At 37.7% G+C, this 27088-nt stretch overlaps 1 protein-coding gene and 2 long non-coding RNA genes across 3 annotated transcripts in view; all 3 read left to right on the forward strand.

Moving 5' to 3' along the window:
- Positions 1–2055, forward strand: part of LOC308090178 — a 3580-nt gene extending 1525 nt beyond the window's left edge. Inside the window, exon 3 of the long non-coding RNA XR_013933592.1 lies at positions 1897–2055. This is a non-coding gene — a long non-coding RNA (uncharacterized lncRNA). The remainder of the gene's footprint in view (positions 1–1896) is intronic.
- Positions 2056–3063: 1008 nt separating this feature from the next.
- On the forward strand, positions 3064–22412 carry LOC308089660 (uncharacterized protein). Its single transcript, XM_080434519.1, has 6 exons — positions 3064–3201; positions 5243–5350; positions 21286–21301; positions 21390–21487; positions 21648–21695; positions 22133–22412. The coding sequence occupies exons 2-6, from the start codon at positions 5275–5277 to the stop codon at positions 22207–22209; spliced, it is 315 nt and encodes a 104-aa protein (XP_080290645.1). The 5' UTR covers positions 3064–3201; positions 5243–5274; the 3' UTR covers positions 22210–22412.
- On the forward strand, positions 10603–20087 carry LOC308089666. Its single transcript, XR_013933530.1, has 3 exons — positions 10603–10770; positions 10867–10926; positions 19796–20087. It is a non-coding gene; the product is annotated as an uncharacterized lncRNA (long non-coding RNA).
- Positions 22413–27088: the final 4676 nt, after the last annotated feature.

Here is a 27088-nt window from a genome sequence, read left to right on the forward strand (position 1 = left end):
GTGAAAAGCAACATGTGGTTTCACAGTGTCTGAATTAAATATTAGATTGTAATGTCTTAAAAAATTTCACATGCATTATTTGATGCAGTCATGTTTTGTGCGATGCAATTGAAAAGTGGAATGACCCACCTACAGACAGAGCCAGATAGACAGACAGAGTGAGAGAAACAGACAGCTCAACCTATTGCCATTGACAGGAATCAAACTCTCAACCTTCGGACTCACAGAATGAGACACTACAAGTAGTGCTATAGCTTCATCCAGGCTGAAGTTGTCTGTTGAAGATCATACACTTTTGCCTTCTGTCATGAACCAAGCCCCTGTTTCACTAACACTAAGATCACTCGTTCACAAACCATTTACCAATAGAGAAATTGTATGTCTCCTCGAAACCGAAACCAGTGAAAGCAGCCGATCTACAAGCTCACAAAACGTTGCTATCTGAAAAGTTGTGAGATTGTAGATCGGATATTTTCACAATGAAGTACGTCATACATTGAAAAAACATACTCTCAAATAAGCATTTCATGTTATCTTTACCGTTTGCATATGTATTCATTGATACAGTCATGTTTTTTGCAATTCAACTTAAATGAGTCTGCATCAAGTGAGGCTTGAACCGGCAACCTTGCGGTCGTGAGGCACTCGCTTAAGGGAGAAGCCATTGGACCAACAGACAAGAACCTGTGAAAAAGGAGATCACACAGATGATACAGTTTCACGCAAATAGCTGAAAAATCCTGGGTTTAAGTGTTTTTCAAACTGCTCAAAATTGCAGACAATCTAAGGGCGGAGCTTACTGGTTAACGTGATACATGTGTTCCTCATGAGTCAAGGCACATGTGTAAGCAGGTTTAATGGCTGTCGGCCAAACGAGGCATGACTTTTGCCTGTTTAAAGTTTGCATTTAAAAAAAATCGCTATAGCGCCCCCCTTTGACCAATTGGAGTAAGATTGGTTTCAGTGATATTTGGAATGACCCTCAACATTACCGCAAAGTTTCAAAGAAATGTGAGTCTGCATGTATGTGTTAGGGGCAGATGAATAATTGTCATAAAACTGCAATATTCATTGGCTCATTAAAGCTTCATTTTTTCACTTATGGAAAATCTTTTGCATCAGTTTTTCGGCATAGGTTCAAAGTTCATGTGTAAAACGTTTCGTGCAGATTACTAAAAAATCCCAGGAGGAGATAGGTTTTAACTGTTTTTCATATTATTCAAAATGGTGGGAGATCTAAAGGTCAGAGGTCAAAAGTCAGAGTGTGAAAGTTGTTGATCATGAGTAGACGCATATGTATATTGAAGTTTCATGGCTGTAGGTCAAACAGGGCATGAGTTGTACCTGTTCAAAGTTGGCATTTTGCTATAGCGCCACCTTTTGACGAAAGATTGTGAGAATTATTTCTTGATAGTTTTTCATGACCATCTACCATATGGCCAAGTTTCGTAAAAAGCGTATGCACGGTTCAGCCAGAACTGCCAAAAGTGGGAGAAGAAAAAAGAGGGGAACATTAAAACAGGTCCAGAGCTGAGAGCTCTGGCCCCGTAATAAATAAACCAAAAATGGATGTTACACATGACTTTAACTTGACAAATTCCAAATTCACTCAAATAGATTGGTGTCTTTCGTCATAATTAGCATAATTGAAAACAATGTTAATACAATTTCATAGAAAATTGACTGGCTAAACTGGGTATTTTAATGTCTTGGAAATAGTATTGTGGCATCACCCCCTCCCCCAGATGAAATAAATACATCAGTACCGCCGTGCTTTTTTTGCAAACTGTTAATAAAGTATTCAATCAAATCAATCAATCAATATGATACCTACAACACCATACACTAGTATTTATATTTATATATTTTCTATTGTATTTTCTTTCTCTTTACCAGGTTCTACAGTGTGTAATTTGGCTGACGGTAACCTAACTTGTTTTGGAGCATTGGGGGAGCCTCTGTTAATTCAACTGACCTCTACAAGTAATGATGACATAGAGATTGTGTTTCAAAGAGGCTTAAATACAATTCTAACAACAAAAAAACAAGACTGCAGTGGGGAATGGGAAAAGCGATGTAAATTCTTAACCAATGGAACTTTAAGGCTGGACTACTCAATGAAGAAAGATTCCGGAGATTACCAGTTGCTAACATTTGTTTAAAAAATTGGTAAATTACAGCGGAAATTCTCCATGAAACTACAAATACAAGGTAGGCTCCAAAATATCTTTGTTTGTTTACTTTTTTTTATATACACATTTCTCTCTTAGCAATAATGAAGAATTTAAAAATGGACTGTTCTGTATTACTAAATGTGAGAATAGAATACAATGATGATTCTTTTAGGGGTTAATAGGCTTGTAATTAAGTTGATTGGACAATTTTGTGAATAAGATATCAATACAACTTTTAGTGGACAGACACATTCAAATTGTGCGTGCTGTTCGTGCGTGCATGCGTGCGTGTGTGCGTGTGCGTGTGTTTGCTTTCCAGCACCTGTGTCAGAGTCAGATGTCTCTCAGGTGTGTCTATCAGCAGAAGAGAACAAAGTCAGCTGTTCTTCAAAGGAAGATGACCTTGAGTTCATCTGGCAGCTGGACAACCAACCATTACTGACCCTGACCACCAGCCAGTCACTGAGCAGTGCCACACCTGACCATGTCAAACTGAGCAGCATCAGCTTACTGTACATGGTCAATTAGTGGGACCCTTGACTTGTGTAGTTAAGAACAAAATCAGTGTCAATCAAACATCCAGCTAGGTGAGAGAATGATCATTCTTTACTTTTTGTTGATGTCAGTATTGATCAATAACCATTTTGTGCCCCTCCTACAATGCACTTATGGTAGGTACCTTATTTAAAGTTGTGATAAACTGTTCAAATATAACCAATGCGCCAATGTTTATGGCGGAAAGATAAACAAAATATATTTTGTGTGTACTTCCAGTGGCAGCCATGTTGGCTGTACACTGATGCTCCATGGCTGCAAATTACTTAGTAACTAGTGTGAATCATTAGTCATGCTTTAGTCATCCAAGTAAAGATCCTGACCACCAGCCAGTCACTGGGCAGTGCCACACCTGACCATGCCAAACTGAGCATCATCAGCTTGCATGGTCAATCAGTGGGACCCGTGACTTGTGTTGTTAAGAACAAAGTCAGTGTCAATCAAACAGTCATCCAGCTAACAGCCTGTGGAGGTGAGAGAAGGATCATTCTTGACTTTTTATTGATGTCAGAAGATATTTTATCAGTAACCATTTTCTGAAATGCACTTATCTTAATTCATGTGGGAGTGAAAAATCTACACACAAAGTATGTAGTGTAGGCTACTGCGTATAGGCAGCACTAATTCGACAGCACTTGCAGTGTTGCACTCTATGGCAGGAAAGTGAGGACATCAGCCTATTAGGTTATTTTAACATTAGCTAAAAAGATTAAGGAACATTTTGCGGCATAATCTCTTTAATAATGAGACGCGTATGTGTCTGGTTCATTGTGACACCTGGGAGAACAGTATACAATCAGTTGCCATCAGTTCCGGGTGCCTGACACAGTGCCCTGCCAGCCTCATGCTTATTTCTCTGTGACCCGCAGGAGGGTCCCATAGATATCCACATTTCTGATGAGATCCTCCCATGTGACATCAAGTGCCATTCGTAGCATTCTTTTGTAGACGCCACCCAGGCCCATGAACATTAGATGTATGATCACGGTTAAGTCAGTCTAGCACTGACTTAACCGTGAAGAACACGCTTCAAGTTAAAAGATTGAGTGATATTTAAGAAGTCATTAACAAAAGAAGAGAGAAAAAAGAAGCGCTGCAGGGATCAGTCAGTGGTTCTGATAGATAGATGCTCTTTGGTGATACGGGTAGGAACATACTGTATGAACAAAAAATGGTTTTCAAAGAAGTACTGCTTAATTCCCAATTCGTGTGGACTGCAGACTTGGAAAATAATTCCATGGCACTCCGTCTTTGATGAAAAAAATATAGTATTTATTTAGAGCAAGGCAACAAATTATGACCAACATATATCGACCTAGAAGGTCTTCATCAGGGTCTGTCTAACAATCATCGTTCCAATCATCGCTCATTAGCAAAAGAATAAGAGGGATCCGGATAATCTAGATTAATATTACAATTTGATAGTTCTCTCAAAGTAGTCAGGGGTGGAAAGAAACTAAGTACATTTACTCAAGTACTGTACTTAAGTACAATTTTGAGGTATCTTTACTAGAGTATTTCCAATTTTCTATATTTTTACATCTACTCCGCTACATCTCAGAGACAACTATTGTACTTTTTACTCCACTACAATTATTTTAAAACTTTGATTAGTAGTTAATACATTACTTTGTAGATTTTGATTATTATTACAAAACATACATTAACAACTTCAGCCCTATTTAAACTTTGGCCATTTGAAAATAGCCAATATACAAGCTCACAACATGTCATGACTCATGATGCGACGTGTTGTATGCTTGTAGATCGGCTATTTTAGACATATTTACATTCTGCATAGTGACTACTTTGACTTTTGGTACTTTAAGTATATTTTGATGCCAATACTTTTGTACTTTTAGTCAAGTAAATTTTGATTGCCAGACTTTTACTTAACAGAGTGTTTCTACAGTACATTGCAATATTGATACTTTTACTTAAGTAAAACATTTTAGTGCTTTTTCCACCACTGAAAGTAGTATAATAAGGTTCTTCTCCTGTTTATCTTCAGTGTCCTGTCTCAATAGTATTATACAGTATTATACTATTATAGAAGTAAAATAATACAGTAATACTACTTACTATATTACACATATAATATAGCTATGGCAGTAATAGTAAGATGGATGTATACATTACAGACAATATTGTATTTGTTTTCTTTGTTATGTTTTAAGATAGAAAGTGAACCTCTAGATTTTACTCAAGGAGAAGTCTTGAAAACAACCAAAATTAATTAATTAAAAAAGTAAAGGAACAAAAGAAAAGCAGACTGTGTCAACAAGCATATTGTTTAACCTTTTTAGATCCAGCACCCAGCCTATATTATGGTCTGGGATGTGCGTGTCTTTTAGCTGTTTATCAGCTTCTCTCTCAAACTAATTGTAGCTTATACCATCAGTTAAACCATTATAATTATTTTTACAATATAATCCTTATTGATTTCAGTTTGTAGCATTGAGTGTACAGCAGTGTATTTCAGTCTGTTTATAATGGCATCTCTTTGCTATCAGTGCCTGTGAAACAGTGTTCTCTACATGTGGGAATGATTATAGGACTACTTGTGGTAATTCTACTGATGACCCTGCTGCTCCTGCTGTGTCGTATCAGATCATCCAAAGGTGAGTAGTGGTACTTACTTCTAGTATTACAATCACTGAGGAACTCAATACCATGGCAAAGCAATTTGAAGGACAACTTACAGTACCTACAGTATGTGGCCTTTTTTTTTTTTACATGTTGCATCAGGTAAGTAGCCTACGGTATTCTATCTATTCTTAAATATGACAGTAGTATAAATCTTGTTTATTTCTTTATGCTGCTAAACTTTTTTCTTTTCTTTTTAGACCCATTCAGTCTCAGGGAAGCAATCAGGGCTCAGCTGCAGACCAGCGTACCAAACAAAATGGGGCTCCAGATGACATATAGGCCTACTGTCCGCTACAGCACGGTCAGTCTTTGAACTAATCCATGTTGGCTCTAACCTGAACCTAAAAAGTTCAAGTATTTTCTTTTTTTTTGTACATTTTGTAACTAGCAGAATAATTAACTAAATTGAAACAAGAAAATGACCAGTTTGTCCACTTTAATTCTTGTTTGTTTACCAGGCAACACTGATGTCTATGGAGTACTTCACTCTCCTGACTATGAAAATGGTACAGTATATTGTTTAAATATTGTTTAACTTTATTACAATGTTGATTAGTAGAATAATTTTCCAGAATTCTGGATTTCTTAGGCACATATTGAGGAGATTTCCATGGAGTAGAGATCTGTGTGATCTGTTAAGATGGAACAAAAATTAAACTCACTAAACAACAAAACTCTGGCGACCGAATGGTAATGTTTATCCACCGACAAAGTCATCAAATTATTAAAGTATTACAAACATTCTGCAAAGCTTACAAAACTTTCAACTTATGTTGATGTTTGATGTTTGAATGTATTGTACACAGTTTTCGACAGTAATAAAAAGCTGCAGTAAATAAAATGCCAGGCTATATATATTATAATGTAATAATTAATTATAATGCTTGTTCAATAAGATTGTATCCTGTTTTAAATTTTGTTTCCTTAGATATACGTGTACAACCTAGTCTCCCATTGCCAGACGATCTGAGATCCAATACATCTGGGGGGCATCAAAACCCATGAGGTAGTTGCTAGACCAGCGGTGAGAATGGCGACTAACAAACCTAACCCCCCTGTTTTTGACATATCTATCAAAAGGATAAAACACAAAAAAGGTCAAGAGATTTGAGAGTTTGGTCACATTTATTTTAATAGCCAAATCATGGTAATTATTCAACTAACGAACATACAAACAACTGTATAGAGTACATGACAGTGGAATAAACACTGCAATGCAACACTTGTTTGGTCTAATGTTGTGCATGAATAACTGGGTATTCTGTTAAATGTTTGTACCGATTTTGATATGTTGTCTGAAGGCTACTTGTATTTATCTCTAAGAAATTATAACTTTATTATTATTTTTTATTTTTTTACCAATTCTAGTGCTCACATTATTTGCAGACTTATATTTAAATATGTGACAGATGTGCTATATATAATATACTGTAGCACCAAAAGAGGTTCCCCTGTCATAGGAGCCAAACCTCATTCAGTGCTATTTAGCAACATTCTGTTTAGTGTGAGAGATTATGTTGATGATAAAAGTGTCTGCTTATGCAACTTAGTCATACTTCTCTCTTTTTGTTTTTTGTTTCCTACAGAGTGAAACAAACAAGTGGTGTCAAAATATGAAATAGTTTCATAAGCCTGTGCAGTGCAACACTGTGGTTTGCAAGACAGACCATCATGCTGGAGACCTTTAGTTTGTATTTATTAGACTGACTAAACAAAACAAACACAAATATACAGATTCTACAGACAATAACCATCAACACAATGAAACAAGACACAATTAGCATTAGACCAGCTTGGTCTTGCCAAAATCTAGCCATTTTTCTCTGTCCAAGACCTATAAATAGTCCAAAGGGATTCTACCGTTGCGCCTCAAGCCTTAAACGGCCAGTCCGGTGCGTCACAGGAGTAGGGACAATATATGCAGAAGAGAGAACGCTGGAGCAACACGGACAGTTTAGGCCTTTTATTTATTTCGGTGCAGGTAAAACAGATAGACTGACGTTTCGGTCTTTCGACCTTCCTCAGAGTCATGACTCTGAGGAAGGTCTTTGCTCAATCCCATTGCTATGTGGTAGATCACTATAAGAACAAAATAATTTTTTTTTCACAAGTGTGCCACAAGCTTACCGTAAAAAGGGGAGGATTACCAACCTACAGGTCTGCAATACTCAGCTAGTTAACCCATAGTAATCCAAGTGGGCCATCGGTCAGCGTTAGCACACAGAAAATTCAACATTAAAACAAACGGTCAATGATCGCTCAAACATACTGCAAGATGGAGAGATATATACCTATTCTAGTTGTAACTGATTAAAGCCAAAGATCAAGAGCAACAGGCATACTTGGAATAACAGTATTGGTTTAACAACAGTGACATCATGACCTAGTGCACACAAATAGGGGGAGGGAATCGACATCACGTGTGTGTTGGAGGTGCAAACAATGGATGCATGGATTTGTCTCCTTTTTGTGTGCAACATTATATATCTCACAAGCTCAATGCTGATACGTGGGTTGTTTGCACCTAGAAGACATTGGCATACTCAGCCATGCCCCCAAATATGTGTGTCTCAAAGAATACCATGGAGACAGCATCACAGTAGAGACTCTCATGGTGAACAGAATGTACTGCTGCCTTTAAACGGCAAGTGTCAATCAGGCAGGTGTCGTTCACACACAATTGTTGACAATCGTCCCACTAATAGGAGTGAGTGGAGAATATGGGCAGTACAGAGGTGGCAGAGGTGGCATAGGAGAGAGATAGACAATGCTCACCCTGCTACATGAACCTTTAAAGAAGTACCAACGAAAACATGCACTAATGTGTCATGTCAAAATCCTGCAGTATTTTGAGTACAGTAAGGAATTTGTACTAGGTTGCGTTCCTACTCATGCAATTATTGGCTGAGGGAAAATTGGACCGTCAATCAGATTCAGTGTGCGTGCGTGCGTGCGTGCGTGCGTGCGTGCGTGCGTGCGTGCGTGCGTGCGTGCGTGCGTGCGTGCGTGCGTGCGTGCGTGCGTGCGTGCGTGCGTGCGTGCGTGCGTGCGTGCGTGCGTGACCATTCTCCTGCAAACGCATTGTAGGAGGGCCCGATCTTTATCCTGCTCCCCACCCAAAGGGCCCCAGTGCAACCACACTGCCTCCACTGTCACTTGCACCCCTGTGTCTGTGACGTGGGTATCTGCAGGATGTAGGAGAAGGTGTTGACCTTAACTGGATGATCAGCTTTTGAGTGGTGTGCTTAGTGCCCAAGTAGCTCAGTCGGTAGACTACTCACAGTTTCGATATAGCTATAATAGCTACAGTATACAAACTATATTTTAGCTGTCCCAATTCATTACATTAAAATTTAAGAAGCATTATTATGCTGAACCAAAACCCCTCTTTTAATCACAAGAAAACACGCATCACTAAATACAATGCATCATGCGTAAAGTGAACACTTCGCTGAGTTGTCTTCACACCAGCTTCCTCAATCTACCAATATATTACCACATCCGTCCATCTCTCTCGCTCGCTCTCGCTCTCGCTCTCTCTCTCTCTCTCTCTCTCTCTCTCTCTCTCTCTCTCTCTCTCTCTCTCTCTCTCAGTCTTTCTTTTTCTCACTCATGCTCTCCCCCATTCTGCAGTAAGTACACTTTAGCTGTGACTACTGTTGAAACAGGCAATGGAACAAGCTGTGGTTTTCATATCACACATAGGATACAAAAATAGCTTGAGGCAAAAGCATTAATAGTTTCTTGGAATGTCCACCGGCAGTCCACCGGCATGCAATGTGTTCATGTTAAATTCAAGTGCGTAGCCTACTGCAGACATGCTTAATAAGAAAAAAAAGGGAAGCAGGAATAACACTGACATTATGGTTCACAAATATAATTGTCTGATTCTCTAGTTAATATTCACATCGCCATTAAGATTTCATGGCCTTCAAAAATTTTCCAAAGTTGTAATGTAACGTATACATGCATCGGTATGGTCCTTTAAGAAGTTTCAATGATTGAGTGCACTCAATTTATAAACATTTAGCACCTGTCTTACAACTAAAACACATAGTCAACAACACCAGAAGTGAAGCCGAATGGTCATCATCTACAGTGCACTTTACTCAATACTAGTGGAAACAAGCATCATGTTCTTGTTCTAACCACAAAACAAAGAAGCTGAGAGGATGTAGCACCTCCTGGGTGTGTTAACTAATCAACTTAGTAGTGCAATGATAGAATTGAAATGACATATAAACCATTGACTGTGCAGGTAAACATTTATTTAACTCACTGCAATTACCCTGCTGTTAATACAAACAGATCTATTCTATTTCCAGTTGTCTTTGCACAGAATATGAATGGTCCAATTTGGATAGTCTCTGAGGAAAGTTAATTCATTAGTGGGATCACGTCGGTGTCACAGTTATCCATCATCATCCATTCATCACTCTGTCTGTCTGTCTGTCTGTCTGTCTGTCTGTCTGTCTGTCTGTCTGTCTGTCTGTCTGTCTGTCTGTCTGTCTGTCTGTCTGTCTGTCTGTCTGCCTGTCTGTCTGTCTGTCTAGATAGCTGTCTAGCTATCTATTCCCTGATTATCTTTGCTCCTGCCAGTGACCATACACATTAAAAGAGTAATTTTGCTTCATTGCTAGTATTAGTATACATTGTCATATACAACGGATATAAAACTCAGGATTGTTTGCGTTGTTGTTCATAGTGCCTGCTTAAGTATTGAATTATAGGCTACATAATACACTTTTGCTTTTAATCTATACCACTGAGACCACATGCCACACCTCACATTCACAATAGTGTTTGTCTCCACCCATGCTACAGTAGCAGTCATCCTCAATGTCATGCTGTTCCAATACACATAACACCACATTTTACTCATGTAAGTACATTATAGAGGTTTACATTTAATACAAAACATTATTATTGTATTACTTCTGCACATTTATTTTATTTTGGTTTATGCTCTGGCCTTTAACCTGAGGCTGCTCAGGAACAATATGTTCCTGCTATATTGTTTAATCAGTCTATGAATATGAGTAGAGACAGATGAAGACACATTGTGCATTAGCTATGAGCAGAACAGGAAACCACAGACAGAAAGGGGAGACACTCAGATTTGAACCATCACGCTCACAAGGAGCATATAGTATGCACTAACTGGTTAAGCCACCAGACACACCTGACCTGCTCAATGCAGCTACTGATAAATGCTGAAGTTGTATATATAGGCCTACATTGTAGGCTACATATGGGCTGATTTTATTAACTTATTACTGTAGTATTAGATTACAGACTCTTTTTTTGCTCTTGTTTTTCTCTATTTTCTCTTTTTTTCTTTACTATTTATATACCTTTGCTGCTACATTGTCTGAAGGAAACCGAAACAAAAGTAAGTTTTACTCTTACAGTATGTACCCATACACAAAATGTAACAATAGAGACCAACCTTGAACCTTGAACCTGCTCTATTCACTTTGTTTAACAGAAGAAATGAACTCCATATACATCATCATCACAGCTCTGGCACTGACAGCAAATGCACAAGGTAGGTTTCAATATATCTGCATATTTTCACCATTTTATCAATCTCTTATTGCAAATAGTTCAAGGAAAAATGAGTAGCAGTACATGAGAACTGTCATTAATCATCATTTAATATATGAATGGTTAAAACTGTTCCCATTTTTAAAGTGTTTATTTTTAAATGTAATTTTTCATCAAATATACAAACTGTACATGAAATAATTCTGAGGGAAGGAGCACTACTGAACCACATTACATGCAGAAAAAATACTATATTTGTTAGAGTTAAAACTATGTCTTTTGTCGACAATATTGATATATATGCCCTCATATCCTATTTTAGTGTGCCATCTTGGCATAACTCAAGTTTGCCTACCAATCTTATGATTTTATTAAGTTCGAGGTTGGACAAAACTAATCCTAGTATCAGGTCTCTCCTTTCCTCTAGAGACTGCATGTGTTTTGAGCTGTACAGAGCGCAGGCCCTCCAAGGTCACTGATTATCTCTGGAGGAATACAATAACAGCTCATTGGAGTTAACTTGACCATCTATGACAAAGCAACAACACCTCCATATTTGCTATCTGGTGCCGGCTCCATATGTCTTGGTCAACGCTTTGTGATCTAATGTCCTAATGACCTGTATGTATCTCTGTACATGACCTATATCTCTGTATGACCTGACATCGTCACTAATGTACTCTGTCAGCTGTCACCCTGTCACAGATAAACCTGCCACATGTCCTATGATATCGAAGGGATAACTTGTTTATGAAACCATAAGATGTACACAAGGATACTATAAGATGAACAACAACTTATTATGATGACACCCTGATGCCTGACAGCTCATCAGATATGATCTGACGTCTGAGGGTCTTAACCAATCGTTAGGATCCACCTCATAACTGATGTCCGGACTCCAACTTGTGTATAAATACTATTGCCTGTCTTTGTAATGGCAGAGAGATACTTTTGCTGTACGGTGCCTCGTGGATGGATTCTTTCTCTTAATACAATGTCAACCTTTTAATTTGAGAACCAGCCTGTGTCTGCCTTTGATTTCGTCTCATCCTTTTTACACTGGGTTTTCAGCTGTTTAACTACAAATAGTTATAAATAACATAGAGCAGGATTTACGACCCTTTATAAACTCTATTAATTGGTCCTTCGTACGGTTAAAGGCCTGTCCGACATTATTATCATAATTATTATTAATATTTTTCTCGGACGGTGCGTTTAGAATCAGCCTTAAAAAAAAAAAAAAAAAAAAAAAAAATCAGATTTTTTTCTCCCATCTTTCTTTTTCACGGTCGACTCTGAGGGGCTCCGGACGACTCCTCTTCGCGCGAGGACTCTTTCCGGTCAGCTATCTTAGAATTCAGCCTTTTTTTCACATATTGTTTTTGGAGACAAGCGGCTCACAGACATTCCTCAAACGCGTGGGGATTCTCCGTCCAGCTGACTACAAGACACAGGTTCCCTTTTGGTTCAGTTCCTTGACTTGTAATTTTGACATTGTATTAACTTTATCACGAGGCTCATTGGCCGTACTTGTAGATATATATATTATTATTATTACTATTATTATTATTTTATTTTTTGGACAGATACTGTCAATACATATATATGCGCATATCAGACGTCTACCAGTGTGTGCATAGATATTTATTGCCTCGTACATTTGTTCCTTGGTTTTTAACTACAGTTGTACATAGATAGGCCTACATATATTCATATCTGTTTTTTTACCACTTAATAATCCACAGGTGCAAACCTGTTGTTAGATTATATTGTGTGAACTGTACCACTTAATAATCCACAGGTGCAAACCTGTTGTTAGATTATATTGTGTGAACTGTACCACTTAATAATCCACAGGTGCAAACCTGTTGTTAGATTATATTGTGTGAACTGTACCACTTAATAATCCACAGGTGCAAACCTGTTGTTAGATTATATTGTGTGAACTGTTTAATAATCCACAGGCGCTGCCTTATAGCCAACCTGTTGTTAGATTATGTTCTGTTTAAATAATCCACAGGTGCTGATTTTCTAGCAAACCTGTTGTTCGATTATAATAATCCACAGGTGTGCCGCTTTTTAGCCAACCTGTTGAATGATTATATTTTTACTTTGATTTTGTAAATCATTTAAACCTTGACACACACAGATACCTTCATGTGGGTGCCAATCAGAGGGGAATTATTATAGTATAACATAGTCCAGATACACCAATACTGAACCCAGCTAGCCCATCCAAAGTCACTAATACTAGCCAAACTCCGTTTCTGACTCATGAGCTGCAGATCATGAATCAAAAAGGACAGAGGTTAGATATTAAACTAATAAGACCATACTGTCCTATTATTTAGATTTTGTTCTATTCCTACCTTTGGTCAATTAAAAAAATATATATGACTTTAATATTTTGATTTCATTCCCATTTATCTAGAAACCAGCCACCTTTGCTCCAGGCAACCTCTGTATCACTAAAACCAGCTACAGGCATCTCATCCATTCAGCCCCTAAACAGCATTACATAAGCACTGAACCGTTTGTATGATATTTACTTATTTCCTAGGATAAGACACAGCCTGCTGATTTGAGTATTTCAAGGCAACTAGTCATTTAAACTTCTACTTTGCCATAGACAGAAGTATTTAACCTTGGGTAGGGCTAACGGCCTCTTTATCTCACTCACTCTCTCGGTCCCTTGAACGTGTCAACAATCTGTAGTCACTGTCACTGTTTCTCTCTCTCTCTCCCACAAGCCGTGCATCTGCTCAGAATTGTTTAATTAAAATTTTATATCAGTAAATTGTCTACCTGCCCACCCACTTCTTGATAGATACTAAATAGATTTTGAACACCGTCTTTTACATTTTAGTCACGTCTGAATAATTAAATTTTTACATTATGGGAAATATCCTTTCCCCGTCACAGGGACCCACCAGTGGTAACAAAGCACAGTGCACCACTCACACTGATATACTACCTTCATTTGATAAGTCAATGTTTGAAAGTGAGGATGATGACGCGGTTTTAACAAAAATTACTCTTTCTCCACGTTCTCAGGATGTGGACCTGCTTGGACCTGTGCTTGGACCTGCTGTCGGTGAGCCTTCAGGACTTTCACCCCTACCCCACGTTCCTCCATCTGACACAAGCACTAGTAAGAGATCAAAATCTTTACATGAATGTCGGGTTAACACACAATCACTTACTGCACAACATACAGTAGATCAGATAGAAACACTGATTGCTCCCTTAGTGGCCTATACACAGGGGGATGGCAATTTGGCTTATAGGTACAGGAAATGGTCTCCTGAAGATATTAAGAACATTGCAGAAACTTTACCTAATATTCAGGACAATCCAGAGGGGTGGGAGACCGCGCTCAAAGCAGAGATAATAGAACACCAGCTTAACACTACGGAAGTCAGGGACCTTATTGCAAAAAGTAGCCCCAAAGCCATGTCACATCAGATTTCAGAGGGGGCCCACCTCCTCGACCTACATGGCCGTGCGATCCAATGTTTCCGTACCGAGCCACCAGCTCTGGACGAACAGAGACCCCATATGATAAGACAGGTAGACCACGAGGAAGCTGTAAACAAAATGATAGGGAACGCACTAGGTCTCCTGCGTGCTAACACTAATTTATCTGTCCTCACCGACATCAAGCAGAAAGACGGAGAGGATGTCTCGGAATTCATTCAGAAATTTAAAACCCAGTTTAACCGCCACTCAGGCCTAACCAGTGGCCAGGTGGGCTACCAGAAATTGTTTAACCTCCTCTTAATGGCCATCACTATGAATGATCCCTTATGGAAAATGAAAACCACAGAGGAACTCACTACTCTAGCTCAGTATTACAACAATTGCATAGCCGAACCAAAGCCTAGGGCTAAACTACAGGCCGTGATTACTGGGGAGGGACACATCAGCCTACAGGCACCACAGAATAACCAAAACCACATATGGGGTTCCGGGGCAAACCGACGGCAGAGCCATCCAGGACCAAATCAAGGTAATACAACACACCACACCCAGAACACCCCTGGTCTCTCTACACAGGGCTCACACACTGCAGGCCGGTCTCCACGAACTTATATTTGTTGGTCATGTGGGACCACGGCGGACCATACTTTGACCCTATGTCCCCAGCCGAACACAGCGCTCCCTTTCAAACCTCCACTTTGGCACCGACGGCCAAACTGGGGTTTTGACAACCGGGTTGTTGTAGATAATTAGACATAGATGAACTTCCCTTTAAACGGACAAAGACACTCTGGCCGCAAATAGATGAAATTGATAGAGATAGATGAATTTGATGTGTCCTAACTTTTAAAAAACTTTTAAAAACACTTAAAAAGGAATTAGTCCTTGATGTGCTCGCACACCCCATACCACTGTTGATTTTGTTCACTAATGTTACTTTGTTTGTGTTTAGTGTCTATCCTCCCTGCTGGTTCTGGGGCCCTGGCCTTGGCTGTACACCCACCTATGACCTATGACGCTGCAGTGCTCTGGATGCCCTCCCCTTCTCTGCTGTGGCACCTGTATCATCAAGACACCCAGAGCACACCAGCGTATTAATTCCATTTGATTATTTGACATTCATTAGTTCAATTTCTGATGGGTTGGTTTTAAGTTATATATCTAATGTTTTTTTCTTTTCTCGTTAGTGGTTTAGTTTTTATTTTGTTTTGGTAGAAGGGGTTCTGCTTATGACGACGGGGAAATATTTTCTGGCATAACAGAATCCCACCCTTTTGCTTCGTTGACCAACTCATCATTTTTGACTTCATGTTAAATTCCACCCTATAGTATTTTGTTGTAAAAACCTTCTCTATGTCTGCTTTATGCCTCACAGCATCACATATTACCCCGAAAGAAGGCAGCCGAGATCCATTCAGATACAAATTACAGATTTTTTTGTGACCCAAGACCGTATGGGATCAGAGGTCAGTGGATTTCAGATAATCACAATGAGAGGTAAGGTGTGCATTTTAACATCTTACGCCTCCTGTGCTCCTCTGAAACTAAAAAAAAAAAATTGCTACAATTTGCTACAATTTGCTCAGTTTTGAATAATAATTCATATCCATTTACTTAAAAAGGAAGATATTTCGTTAGATTCCCAGAGTACACTAAAATACTCATTGTCAATTTACCCACTACTAAGTATATTACATAATCAAATTCATCATAGGTTCTCTCACTCCCTTATCCAATATACAGCCTCTAATTTCTCCAGTTTCTTATCTGTTTACATTCTCTTGTTCAGCTGTTCTCATAACAAAGTAGGCTATGGTTAATAATTGCTCACAGAAGTGTGAAAGAAAGTAAAGAAAGTGAGTTATGTCGAAAGTAAAGAGAAGTGTGAAAGAAAGTAAAGAAAGTGAGTTATGAGTGTAAAGAAAGTGAGTTATGTCGTAGTGAAGGTAAAGAAAGTCAGTTATGTCGTAGTGAAGGTAAAGAAAGTCAGTTATGTCGTAGTGAAGGTAAAGAAAGTCAGTTATGTCGAGTAGTGAAAGTAAAGAAAGTGATCAGACAGAATGTAGAATACAAAGGATTTCATTTTATTTTATTTTTCACCAGTTTTGCTGTCTCAGAAAAGTCTGTGACCGAATTGTTATGAGAACATTCTGACCTTGTGAGGGCCATTGGGCTCAATATAACTTTAACCCATTCCTTCCAATTACAGTAACTCCCTTATAGCAATATCTATCTATCTATATATATATAATATCAGTTTTATTACTGTCAGCCCATTATTAATATTATTTCCTTTATTTTTGCCATAATGTCAGCACCATCAGCATATGTGAATGAGTTTGTTCATCTAATTTAGTAACTGTTAAGCAAACTCCAATATCCACAATCCCTTGTGGAGATTTCCGTTTCCGTTAGGGTCTGTAACAGCCACGTTGCTATGGCAACTCATTCCAAAATGACATCTTATCTACTCCATTACCCATAATTCCTTACGGGCAGTGTTAGCTTCCCTGGTAACTAACACATAACTATGGCAATACCATCCTAACGACATTGAATTCCTCCATTGAATTCAATTTAACCCATCTTAAATTAACCCTTATAAGATTCAATATGTTATAATATTATTTAGAAAACATTAACACATAATATTACAAAGATTATAACGTCATTTTGATTTATAAAAAAAAAAAAAAAAAAAATTTATATTTAATCATTTTAACTTAAGATTTTTTGTGAGCTTGTAGATTAACTACTTTTCGAAACTGTTTAATTCTCTACTTATCTCATTTCAATATACTCTTCAGAACAAAGATGTTTATTCCTTATTTTTCATTGTTATATTTTAATTTTAAATATTTTAATTATAACTTTAAAAAAAATATCTTGCTTTTCAGTTTGATTTTTTTTCTCCCTTTCTCATCTGACACACACTATATTATAGATATATGGGTGTCAAATAGAGGGGAGTTTGATTAACTTGATTTAAATGTGATTTGCTTAATATCTTTTTGATGTTGTTTTTTTGTCCTTTATCATAGTCATTTAACGATAAATACATTCATCCATTTCAGATCTTGCCCCAGGAGTCATTGAAGTTTACAAAACCTCCCCATACAAAACCTCCCCAGGGGAGACTGAGGGTCTAAAACTCAGATGGACAAACTTTGTATTATATTTTTCAAGAGTTCTTAACTGTTTTAAACTACTTATGTTTTGTCAAATACATTTCATGTACACTTTCTACACACAGTAATTCTGTGGTTAATTCATTTACAGATTAAATAATCTTCCTGGTTAAATTGAGTGACAGAAGCCTCTCCTCTCGACTGCTCAAAGAGGAAAAGTAGGTCCTATACGTCTGTGTGAGTAAAGAGGCATCACGTGAGTTTTTCCCGCCATAAATTATTTTGCTTAGGGTTAAAATATCTACCCACAGTATTGCTTCAAGGAGAAGTAGGGCTAAAATTCGACTGAGCCTATACACACTTGGGGGCGGGACCTGAAACAACAACTTCTTGGAAACAAGACTATGTTGGCTAAAGTTCCTGGTGGTACATAGATTGTGGGATTTTCAGGAAAAGTTAAAAGTTAAAAAAATTCAGATCCTGCCAAGGGATGGCCTTCAAAATAAAATAAAATAAAGAAAGGTTTGATCTGTTCATAATTATAATACCTTATTCTGGGAACTTATGAGGTGATGTCATTTTTCTCATTTAACAGCATATAGAACCCACTTACCATTTTAATTATTCTTTAGTCTATGTAAGATTTCATCCTACTAACGCTGATTATTTACTCATGAAATATAACCATTTTGCTTCCAAATTAATAAACAATTCAGTCCTTTTGAAGAAGAAAAAATGTGTATGTTATCTGAACAAAGAAACATTTGTTTTTGCCCTTATAGTCCTTTAATACAATTTAAAAAGGTATTTAAGTCTACATGTATCTGTCTTCTTATATTAATTAATTAATTACATATTATTTTGACGTCATCTACCAATCTTGTCCACAAGAACTGGGGACTTGTTAGAGTTAAAACTATGTCTTTTGTCGACAATATTGATATATATGCCCTCATATCCTATTTTAGTGTGCCATCTTGGCATAACTCAAGTTTGCCTACCAATCTTATGATTTTATTAAGTTCGAGGTTGGACAAAACTAATCCTAGTATCAGGTCTCTCCTTTCCTCTAGAGACTGCATGTGTTTTGAGCTGTACAGAGCGCAGGCCCTCCAAGGTCACTGATTATCTCTGGAGGAATACAATAACAGCTCATTGGAGTTAACTTGACCATCTATGACAAAGCAACAACACCTCCATATTTGCTATCTGGTGCCGGCTCCATATGTCTTGGTCAACGCTTTGTGATCTAATGTCCTAATGACCTGTATGTATCTCTGTACATGACCTATATCTCTGTATGACCTGACATCGTCACTAATGTACTCTGTCAGCTGTCACCCTGTCACAGATAAACCTGCCACATGTCCTATGATATCGAAGGGATAACTTGTTTATGAAACCATAAGATGTACACAAGGATACTATAAGATGAACAACAACTTATTATGATGACACCCTGATGCCTGACAGCTCATCAGATATGATCTGACGTCTGAGGGTCTTAACCAATCGTTAGGATCCACCTCATAACTGATGTCCGGACTCCAACTTGTGTATAAATACTATTGCCTGTCTTTGTAATGGCAGAGAGATACTTTTGCTGTACGGTGCCTCGTGGATGGATTCTTTCTCTTAATACAATGTCAACCTTTTAATTTGAGAACCAGCCTGTGTCTGCCTTTGATTTCGTCTCATCCTTTTTACACTGGGTTTTCAGCTGTTTAACTACAAATAGTTATAAATAACATAGAGCAGGATTTACGACCCTTTATAAACTCTATTAATATTTGTACTGTGTTTTATACTGTGTAACTTTTTTAATAAAAAAAAAGTTCCTTTCTCGCTGGGACGTGTGTAGATCTGCTATACATCAGCTATTTTAGCTATAAAAATCTTTAGTTTGATTAACTGTTCCACCCGTGTATGACCCTGACACTTGCGCCAAAATTCAGAATCAGAAATGAACCGAAAATATGTTTATTATAATATTTAGTCAATACCTTTTCTAATAATGTTGTTGCATTCCAAAATATCCTTGTGATACTGTAGGTGAGCCCCTCTATGTAGGACCCTGCACCATTCGTTCTGGAGCGGTACTTCCCAGATTTTTGTTTCAAACTAGAAATAGTATTGTGGCATCACCCCTTCCCCCAGATGAAATAAATACATTAGTAATTTATTATGATACCTACTGTACACCATACACTAGTATTTATATTCATATATTTTCTATTGTATTTTCTTTCTCTTTACCAGGTTCTACAGTGTGTAATTTGGCTGAAGGTAACAAAACTTGTTTTGGAGCGTTGGGAGAGGCTCTGTTAATTCATCTGACCTCTACTAGTAATGCTGACATACATATTGTGTTTAAAAGAGGCAATAATACAATTCTAACAATAAAAGAACTAAACTGCTTTGGGGAATGGGGAAATCAATGTAAATTCTTACCCAATGGAACTTTAAGGCTGGACTCCACAGTGAAGAATGATTCTGGAGATTACCAGTTGGAAACATTTGATTCCTCTGGTAAATCACTGGGGAAATTCTCCATGAAACTACAAATACAAGGTATAGGCTCCAATATGTGTTTATTTGTTTGCTTATTTTTATTTTTTTCTAGACACATTTCTCTCTTAGCAATAATGAAAAATTAAAAAATGGACTGTGCTTTATTTCTAAATGTGAGAATAGCATGCAATGATGTTTGGATTAAAAAAAAAAAAAGATATCAATACAACTTAGTGGACAGAAATTTTTAAATTGTGCGTGTTGTTCGTGCACGCGCGCGCGTGTGTGTGTGTGTGTGTGTGTGTGTGTGTGTGTGTGTGTGTGTGTGTGCGTGCGTGCGTGCGTGTTTGCTTTCCAGCTCCTGTGTCAGTGTCAGATGTATCTCAGGAGTGTGTATCAGCAGAAGAGAAGAAGGTCAGCTGTTCTTCAAAGGGAGATGACCTTGAGTTCATCTGGCAGCTGGACAACCAAGTACTGACCCTGACCACCAGCCAGTCACTGGGCAATGCCACACCTGACCATGCCAAACTGAGCAGCATCAGCTTACATGGTCAATTAGTGGGACCCTTGACTTGTGTAGTTAAGAACAAAGTCAGTGTCAATCAAACAATCATCCAGTTAACAGCCTGTGGAGGTGAGAGAAGGATCATTCTTGACTTTTTGTTTTTGTATGTATTGATCAATAACCATTTTGTGCCCCTCCTAAAATGCACTTACCTTATTTAAAGTTCGGATGAAAACTGGTCAAATAAAAGAAAGAAAGAAAGATAGATAAACAAAATATATATATTGTGTGTACTTCCAGTGGCAGCCATGTTGGCTCTACACTGATGCTCAATGGCTACAAATTACTTAGTAACTACAGTGTGATATCATTAGGAAGTGATTTTCAGAATGTTATGGGGGAAACCAACAGAAAAATGAAGGCTCGCACCAGCTACTATTTGATTATTGTTTTTGTGTTTGAAATATCTTTTGTGTTTTTAATGCCATTTGATGCCTTATTCTAAGTATTGAATTGCCTTTGTGCATGAACTGTGCTATACAAATAAACTATCATGGAGAAGTCTTGAAAACAACCAAAAAATTAATTAATTAAAAAAGGAAAGGAACAAAAGAAAAGCAGAGGTGAGTAGTGGTACTTACTTCTAGTATTACAATCACTGAGGAACTCAATACCATGGCAAAGCAATTTGAAGGACAACTTACAGTACCTATGTGGCCTTTTTTTTTTACAGGTCTATGTTGCATCAGGTAAGTACAGTATTCTATATATTCTTAAACATGACAGTAGTATAACTCTTGTTTATTTCTTTATGCTGCTAAACTTTTTTTTTTCTAGACCCATTCAGTCTCAGGGAACCAATCAGAGCTCAGCTGCAGACCAGCGTACCAAACAAAATGTGGCTCCAGATGACATATACTGTCCGCTACAGCACGGTCAGTCTTTGAACCAATCCATGTTGGCTCTAACCTGAACCTAAAAAGTTCAAGTATTTTCTTTTTTTTTTTACATTTTGTACTAACTAGCAGAATAATTAACTAAATTGAAACAGGAAAATGACCAGTTTGTCCACTTTAATTCTTGTTTGTTTACCAGGCAACACTGATGTCTATGGAGTACTTCACTCTCCTGACAATGAAAATGGTACAGTATATTGTTTAAATATTGTCTAACTTTATTACAATGTTGATTAGTAGAATAATTTTCCAGAATTCTGCATTTTTTAAGGCACATATTGAGGACATTTCCATGGAGTAGAGATCTGTGTGATCTGTTAAGATGGAACAACAATTTAACTCACTAAACGACAAAACTCTGAATGGGAATGTTAATCCACCTACAAAGTTATCAAATTATTAAAGTATTACAAACATTCTGCAAAGCTTACAAAAGCCTTTCAACTTATGTTGAATGTTTTACAGGGAGGTGATGCTGTGTGTATTGTCTGCAGTTTTCCAGAGTAATACAAATCTGCAGTAAATAAAATGCCGGGCTATATATATTATAATGCAATACTTATAATGCATGTTCAATAAGATTGTATCCTGTATTAAATGCATAATGTAACTTTGTTTCCTTAGATATACGTGTACAACCTAGTCTCCCATTGCCAGATGATCTGAGATCCAATACATCTGGGGGGCATCGAAACCCATGAGGTAGTTGCTAGACCAGCGGTGAGAATGGCGGCTAACAAACCTAACCCCCCTGTTTTTGACATATCTATCAAAAGGATAAAACACAAAAAAGGTCAAGAGATTTGAGAGTTTGGTCACATTTATTTTATAGCCAAATCATGGTAATTATTCAACTAACGAACAAACAAACAACTTTATAGAGTACATGACAGTGGAATAAACACTGCAATGCAACACTTGTTTGGTCTAATGTTGTGCATGAATAACTGGGTATTCTGTTAAATGTTTGTTCTGTTAAAAAATACATTATTATTATTTTTACCAATTCTAGTGCTCACATTATTTGCAGACTTATATTTAAATATGTGACAGATGTGCTATATATAATATATTATACTGTAGCACCAAAAGAGGTTCCCCTGTCATAGGAGCCAAACCACATTCAGTGCTATTTAGCAACATTCTGTTTAGTGTGAGAGATTATGTTGATGATAAAAGTGTCTGCTTCTGCAACTTAGTCATACTTCTCTCTTTTTGTCATCAGTTTTTTTTTCTTTTTTTTTTCTACAGAGTGAAACAAACAAGTGGTGTCAAAATATGAAATAGTTTCATAAGCCTGTGCAGTGCAACACTGTGGTTTGCAAAACAGACCATTATGCTATAGACCTTTAGTTTGTATTTATTAGACTGACTAAACAAAACAAACAAAAATATACAGATTCTACAGACAATAACCATCAACACAATGAAACAAGACACTTAGCATTAGAACAGCTTGGTCTAGCCAAAATCTAGCCATTTTCTCTGTCCAAGACCTATAAATAGTCATTCACGCCCATATATCATCCTGTTTGGATTATTGCAATTCCCTATATACAGTACAACATTTGCGGGTACAACAAACTCGGCCTGGGAGAGTTGTTTGTAAATATGCTTCATAAATACATTTGATACATTTGCTGGTACTAAATTAAATGAAAAACAGAAAAAAAGGCAACATGTAAAAGTGAGGTTACTGAAGGCCACGGAAATGGTTCCTAGGCTGGAGCACACAGCCCATCCAGCTAGGGACAGATTTATTCATATGTCCCTAGCTGGCTACCCTACCCTTGGCTAAAAGGGCCCTGGAATTATAGTTGAAAAAAATATATATAGTAAAATTGTAAAGTATCCTACTACACAACCCGGATATGATGAATAATTTGTTTCAATTTAATTATATTGGCCTATTCTTCTCTCAACTGAATAATGTGAATACGCTATGGCGTTTAGATTTTTCTCTTGATGCTGTATTAACAAATAACTTTTACAATGCATAATATACTAGTTTTTCTGTTGTCCTCACAGAACAGTCTTGCTTTTTTTTCTTCATGGATTTTAATAACGAAAATGCATACATGAACATATATTTATACAAATCTGTCAAAAAGATAAAACACAAAAAGCTCGAGAGCCTATGTCTATTGTGGTAACTACCATAATATGATAGTTATTAGTTACCATTATATAATAATAGTAATAAACATTGATACATAATATGATTATGAAAATAAGTACATAATATTAATGGTGATGGTATAAATGCTACTATTGATAGGAAATGTTGTCATAATATAATCAGTTTAAGGTATACCTTTGTTTCTTCTGAAAAATATATGTAAACCAAAATGTTGTTTATTTTTGTTTGTTTGTTTGTTCTCAAATGTAATATTTGAGGCTTTGTTGATATTACATTTTCTTTTGTTTGCTCTTATGTTTTATGCTACTGTGATAATTAGTTTAAATGGTAATAAGGTGGGAAAAATAAGCTTCGGCTTCAGCCCATACCTTTTCGGCCAAAAGTCATCTTGTTGACTTAATTGTAATGTATGTTTAACTGTTATGTAAAATATTGTGACCGAAATAAATAAACTAAACTAAAACTGGTCCTTTGAGTGTAAATATGTATGTAAACTGACTGCCATGTGTTTTGGGGGATAGCAGACAATTTCATCCTTTACATTATGCCAATAAATTATTGGGATTAATTCGTTTTGGTTGGAGTAGTTGTATCTAGTAGTTGTCCTCCCTAAATCTGGCCATGCATGCAGCAACACCCATCCACTCAACTCCCAGCCAAGCAGCAATTATTTCAGCCCAAGCTAAGCAAAAACACTGTCAGATACCTGCACACCCAAAACCGAGCGTATTCAGGCACAGGATGCAGAGTTGCGTGATAGCCCATTGCTATGTGGTAGATCACTATAAGAACAAAACAAATGTATTTTCACAAGTGTGCCACAAGCTTACCGTAAAAAGGGGAGGATTACCAACCTACATGTCTGCAATACTCAGCTAGTTAACCCATAGTAATCCAAGTGGGCCATCGGTCAGCTTTAGCACACAGAAAATGCAACATTAAAACAAACGGTCAAGTTCATAATTATGCATGGGATTTGACTGATGATCGCTCAAACATACTGCAAGATGGAGAGATATACCTGTTCTAGTAGTAACTGACTAAAGCCAAAGATCAAGCGCAATTGGCATACTTAACAGTATTGTTTTAACAACAGTGACATCATGACCAATTGCACACGAATAGGGGGAGGGAATCGACATCACGTGTGTGTTGGAGGTGCAAACAATGGATGCATGGATTTCTGTTTGTGTGCAACATTATATATCTCACAAGCTCAATGCTGATACGTGGGTTGTTTGCACCTAGAAGACATTGGCATACTCAGCCATGCCCCCAAATATGTGTGTCTCAAAGAATACCATGGAGACAGCATCACAGCAGAGACTCTCATGGTGAACAGAATTTACTGCTGCCTTTAAACGGCAGGTGTCAATCAGGCAGGTGTTGTTCACACACAATTGTTGACAATCGTCCCACTAATAGGAGTGAGTGGAGAATATGGGCAGAGGTGACGAGGTGGCGAGGAGAGAGATAGACAATGCTCACCCTGCTACATGAACCTTTAAAGAAGTAACAACAAAAACATGCACTAATTAATGTGTCATGTCAAAATCCTGCAGTATTTTCAGTACAGTAAGTAATTTGTACTAGGTTGCGTTCCTAATCATGCAATTATTAGGCTGAGGGGAAATTGGACCGTCAATCAGATTCAGTGTGCATGCGTGTGTGTGCATGCATGCGTGCGTGCGTGCGTGCGTGTGTGACCATTCTCCTGCAAACACATTGTAGGAGGGCCCGCTCTTTATCCTGCTCCCCACCAAAAGGGCCCCAGTGCAACCACACTGCCTCCACTGTCACTTGCACCCCTGTGTCTGTGACGTGGGTATCTGCAGGATGTAGGAGGAGGTGTTGACCTTAACTGGATGATCAGCTTTTGAGTGGTGTGCTTAGTGCCCAAGTAGCTCAGTCCGTAGACTACTCACAGTTTCGATATAGCTATAATAGCTACAGTATACAAACTATATTTTAGCTGTCCCAATTCATTACATTTAAATTTAAGAAGCATTATTATGCTGAACCAAAACCCCTCTTTTAATCACAAGAAAACATGCATCACTAAATACAATGCATCATGCGTAAAGTGAACACTTCGCTGAGTTGTCTTCACACCAGCTTCCTCAATCTGCCAATATCTTACCACCTCTCTCTCTCTCTCTCTCTCTCTCTCTCTCTCTCTCTCTCTCTCTTCCTCTCTCCTCTCTCTCTCTCTCTCTCTCTCTCAGTCTTTCTTTTTCTCACTCATGCTCTCCCCCATTCTGCAGTAAGTACACTTTAGCTGTGACTACTGTTGAAACAGGCAATGGAACAAGCTGTGGTTTTCATATCACACATAGGATACAAAAATAGCTTGAGGCAAAAGCATTAATAGTTTCTTGGAATGTCCACCGGCAGTCCACCGGCATGCAATGTGTTCATGTTAAATTCAAGTGCGTAGCCTACTGCAGACATGTTTAATAAGAAAAAAAAGGGAAGCAGGCATAACACTGACATTATGGTTCACAAATATAATTGTCTGATTCTCTAGTTAATATTCACATCACCATTAAGATTTCATGGCCTTCAAAAATTGTCCAAAGTTGTAATGTAACGTATATACATGCATCGGTATGGTCCTTTAAGAGGTTTCAATGATTGACTGCACTCAATTTATAAACATTTAGCACCTGTCTTACAATTAAAACACATAGTCAACAACACCAGAAGTGAAGCCGAATGGTCATCATCTACAGTGCACTTTACTCAATACTAGTGGAAACAAGCATCATGTTCTTGTTCTAACCACAAAACAAAGAAGCTGAGAGGATGTAGCACCTCCTGGGTGTGTTAACTAATCAACTTAGTAGTGCAATGATAGAATTGAAATGACGTATAAACCATTGACTGTGCAGGTAAACATGTATTTAACTCACTGCAATTACCCTGCTGTTAATACAAACAGATCTATTCTATTTCCAGTTGTCTTTGCACAGAATATGAATGGTCCAATTTGGATAGTCTCTGAGGAAAGTTAATTCATTAGTGGGATCACGTCGGTGTCACAGTTATCCATCATCATCCATTCATCACATTGTCTGTCTGTCTGTCTGTCTGTCTGTCTGTCTGTCTGTCTGTCTGTCTGTCTGTCTAAGGGTAACCCTAACCCTAACCCTAACCCTTAACCTGAGGCTGCTCAGGAACAATATGTTCCTGCTATATTGTTTAATCAGTCATTGAATATGAGTAGAGACAGGTGAAGACACATTGTGCATTAGCTATGAGCAGAAGACACAGGTTTGTATCACTGATCACCAAAAACACAAACCTCCTTCCTTCTTTACATTTATTTCAGCATTAGTATGCTTTATAATCAGATAGATCAGTGTAGAGCAACAGGAAACCACAGACAGAAAGGGGAGACACTCAGATTTGAACCATCACGCTCACAAGGAGCATATAGT

The sequence above is a fragment of the Gymnoscopelus braueri genome (genome assembly GCF_963280865.1).
Source record: "Gymnoscopelus braueri genome assembly, chromosome: 8".
Taxonomy (NCBI): domain Eukaryota; kingdom Metazoa; phylum Chordata; class Actinopteri; order Myctophiformes; family Myctophidae; genus Gymnoscopelus; species Gymnoscopelus braueri.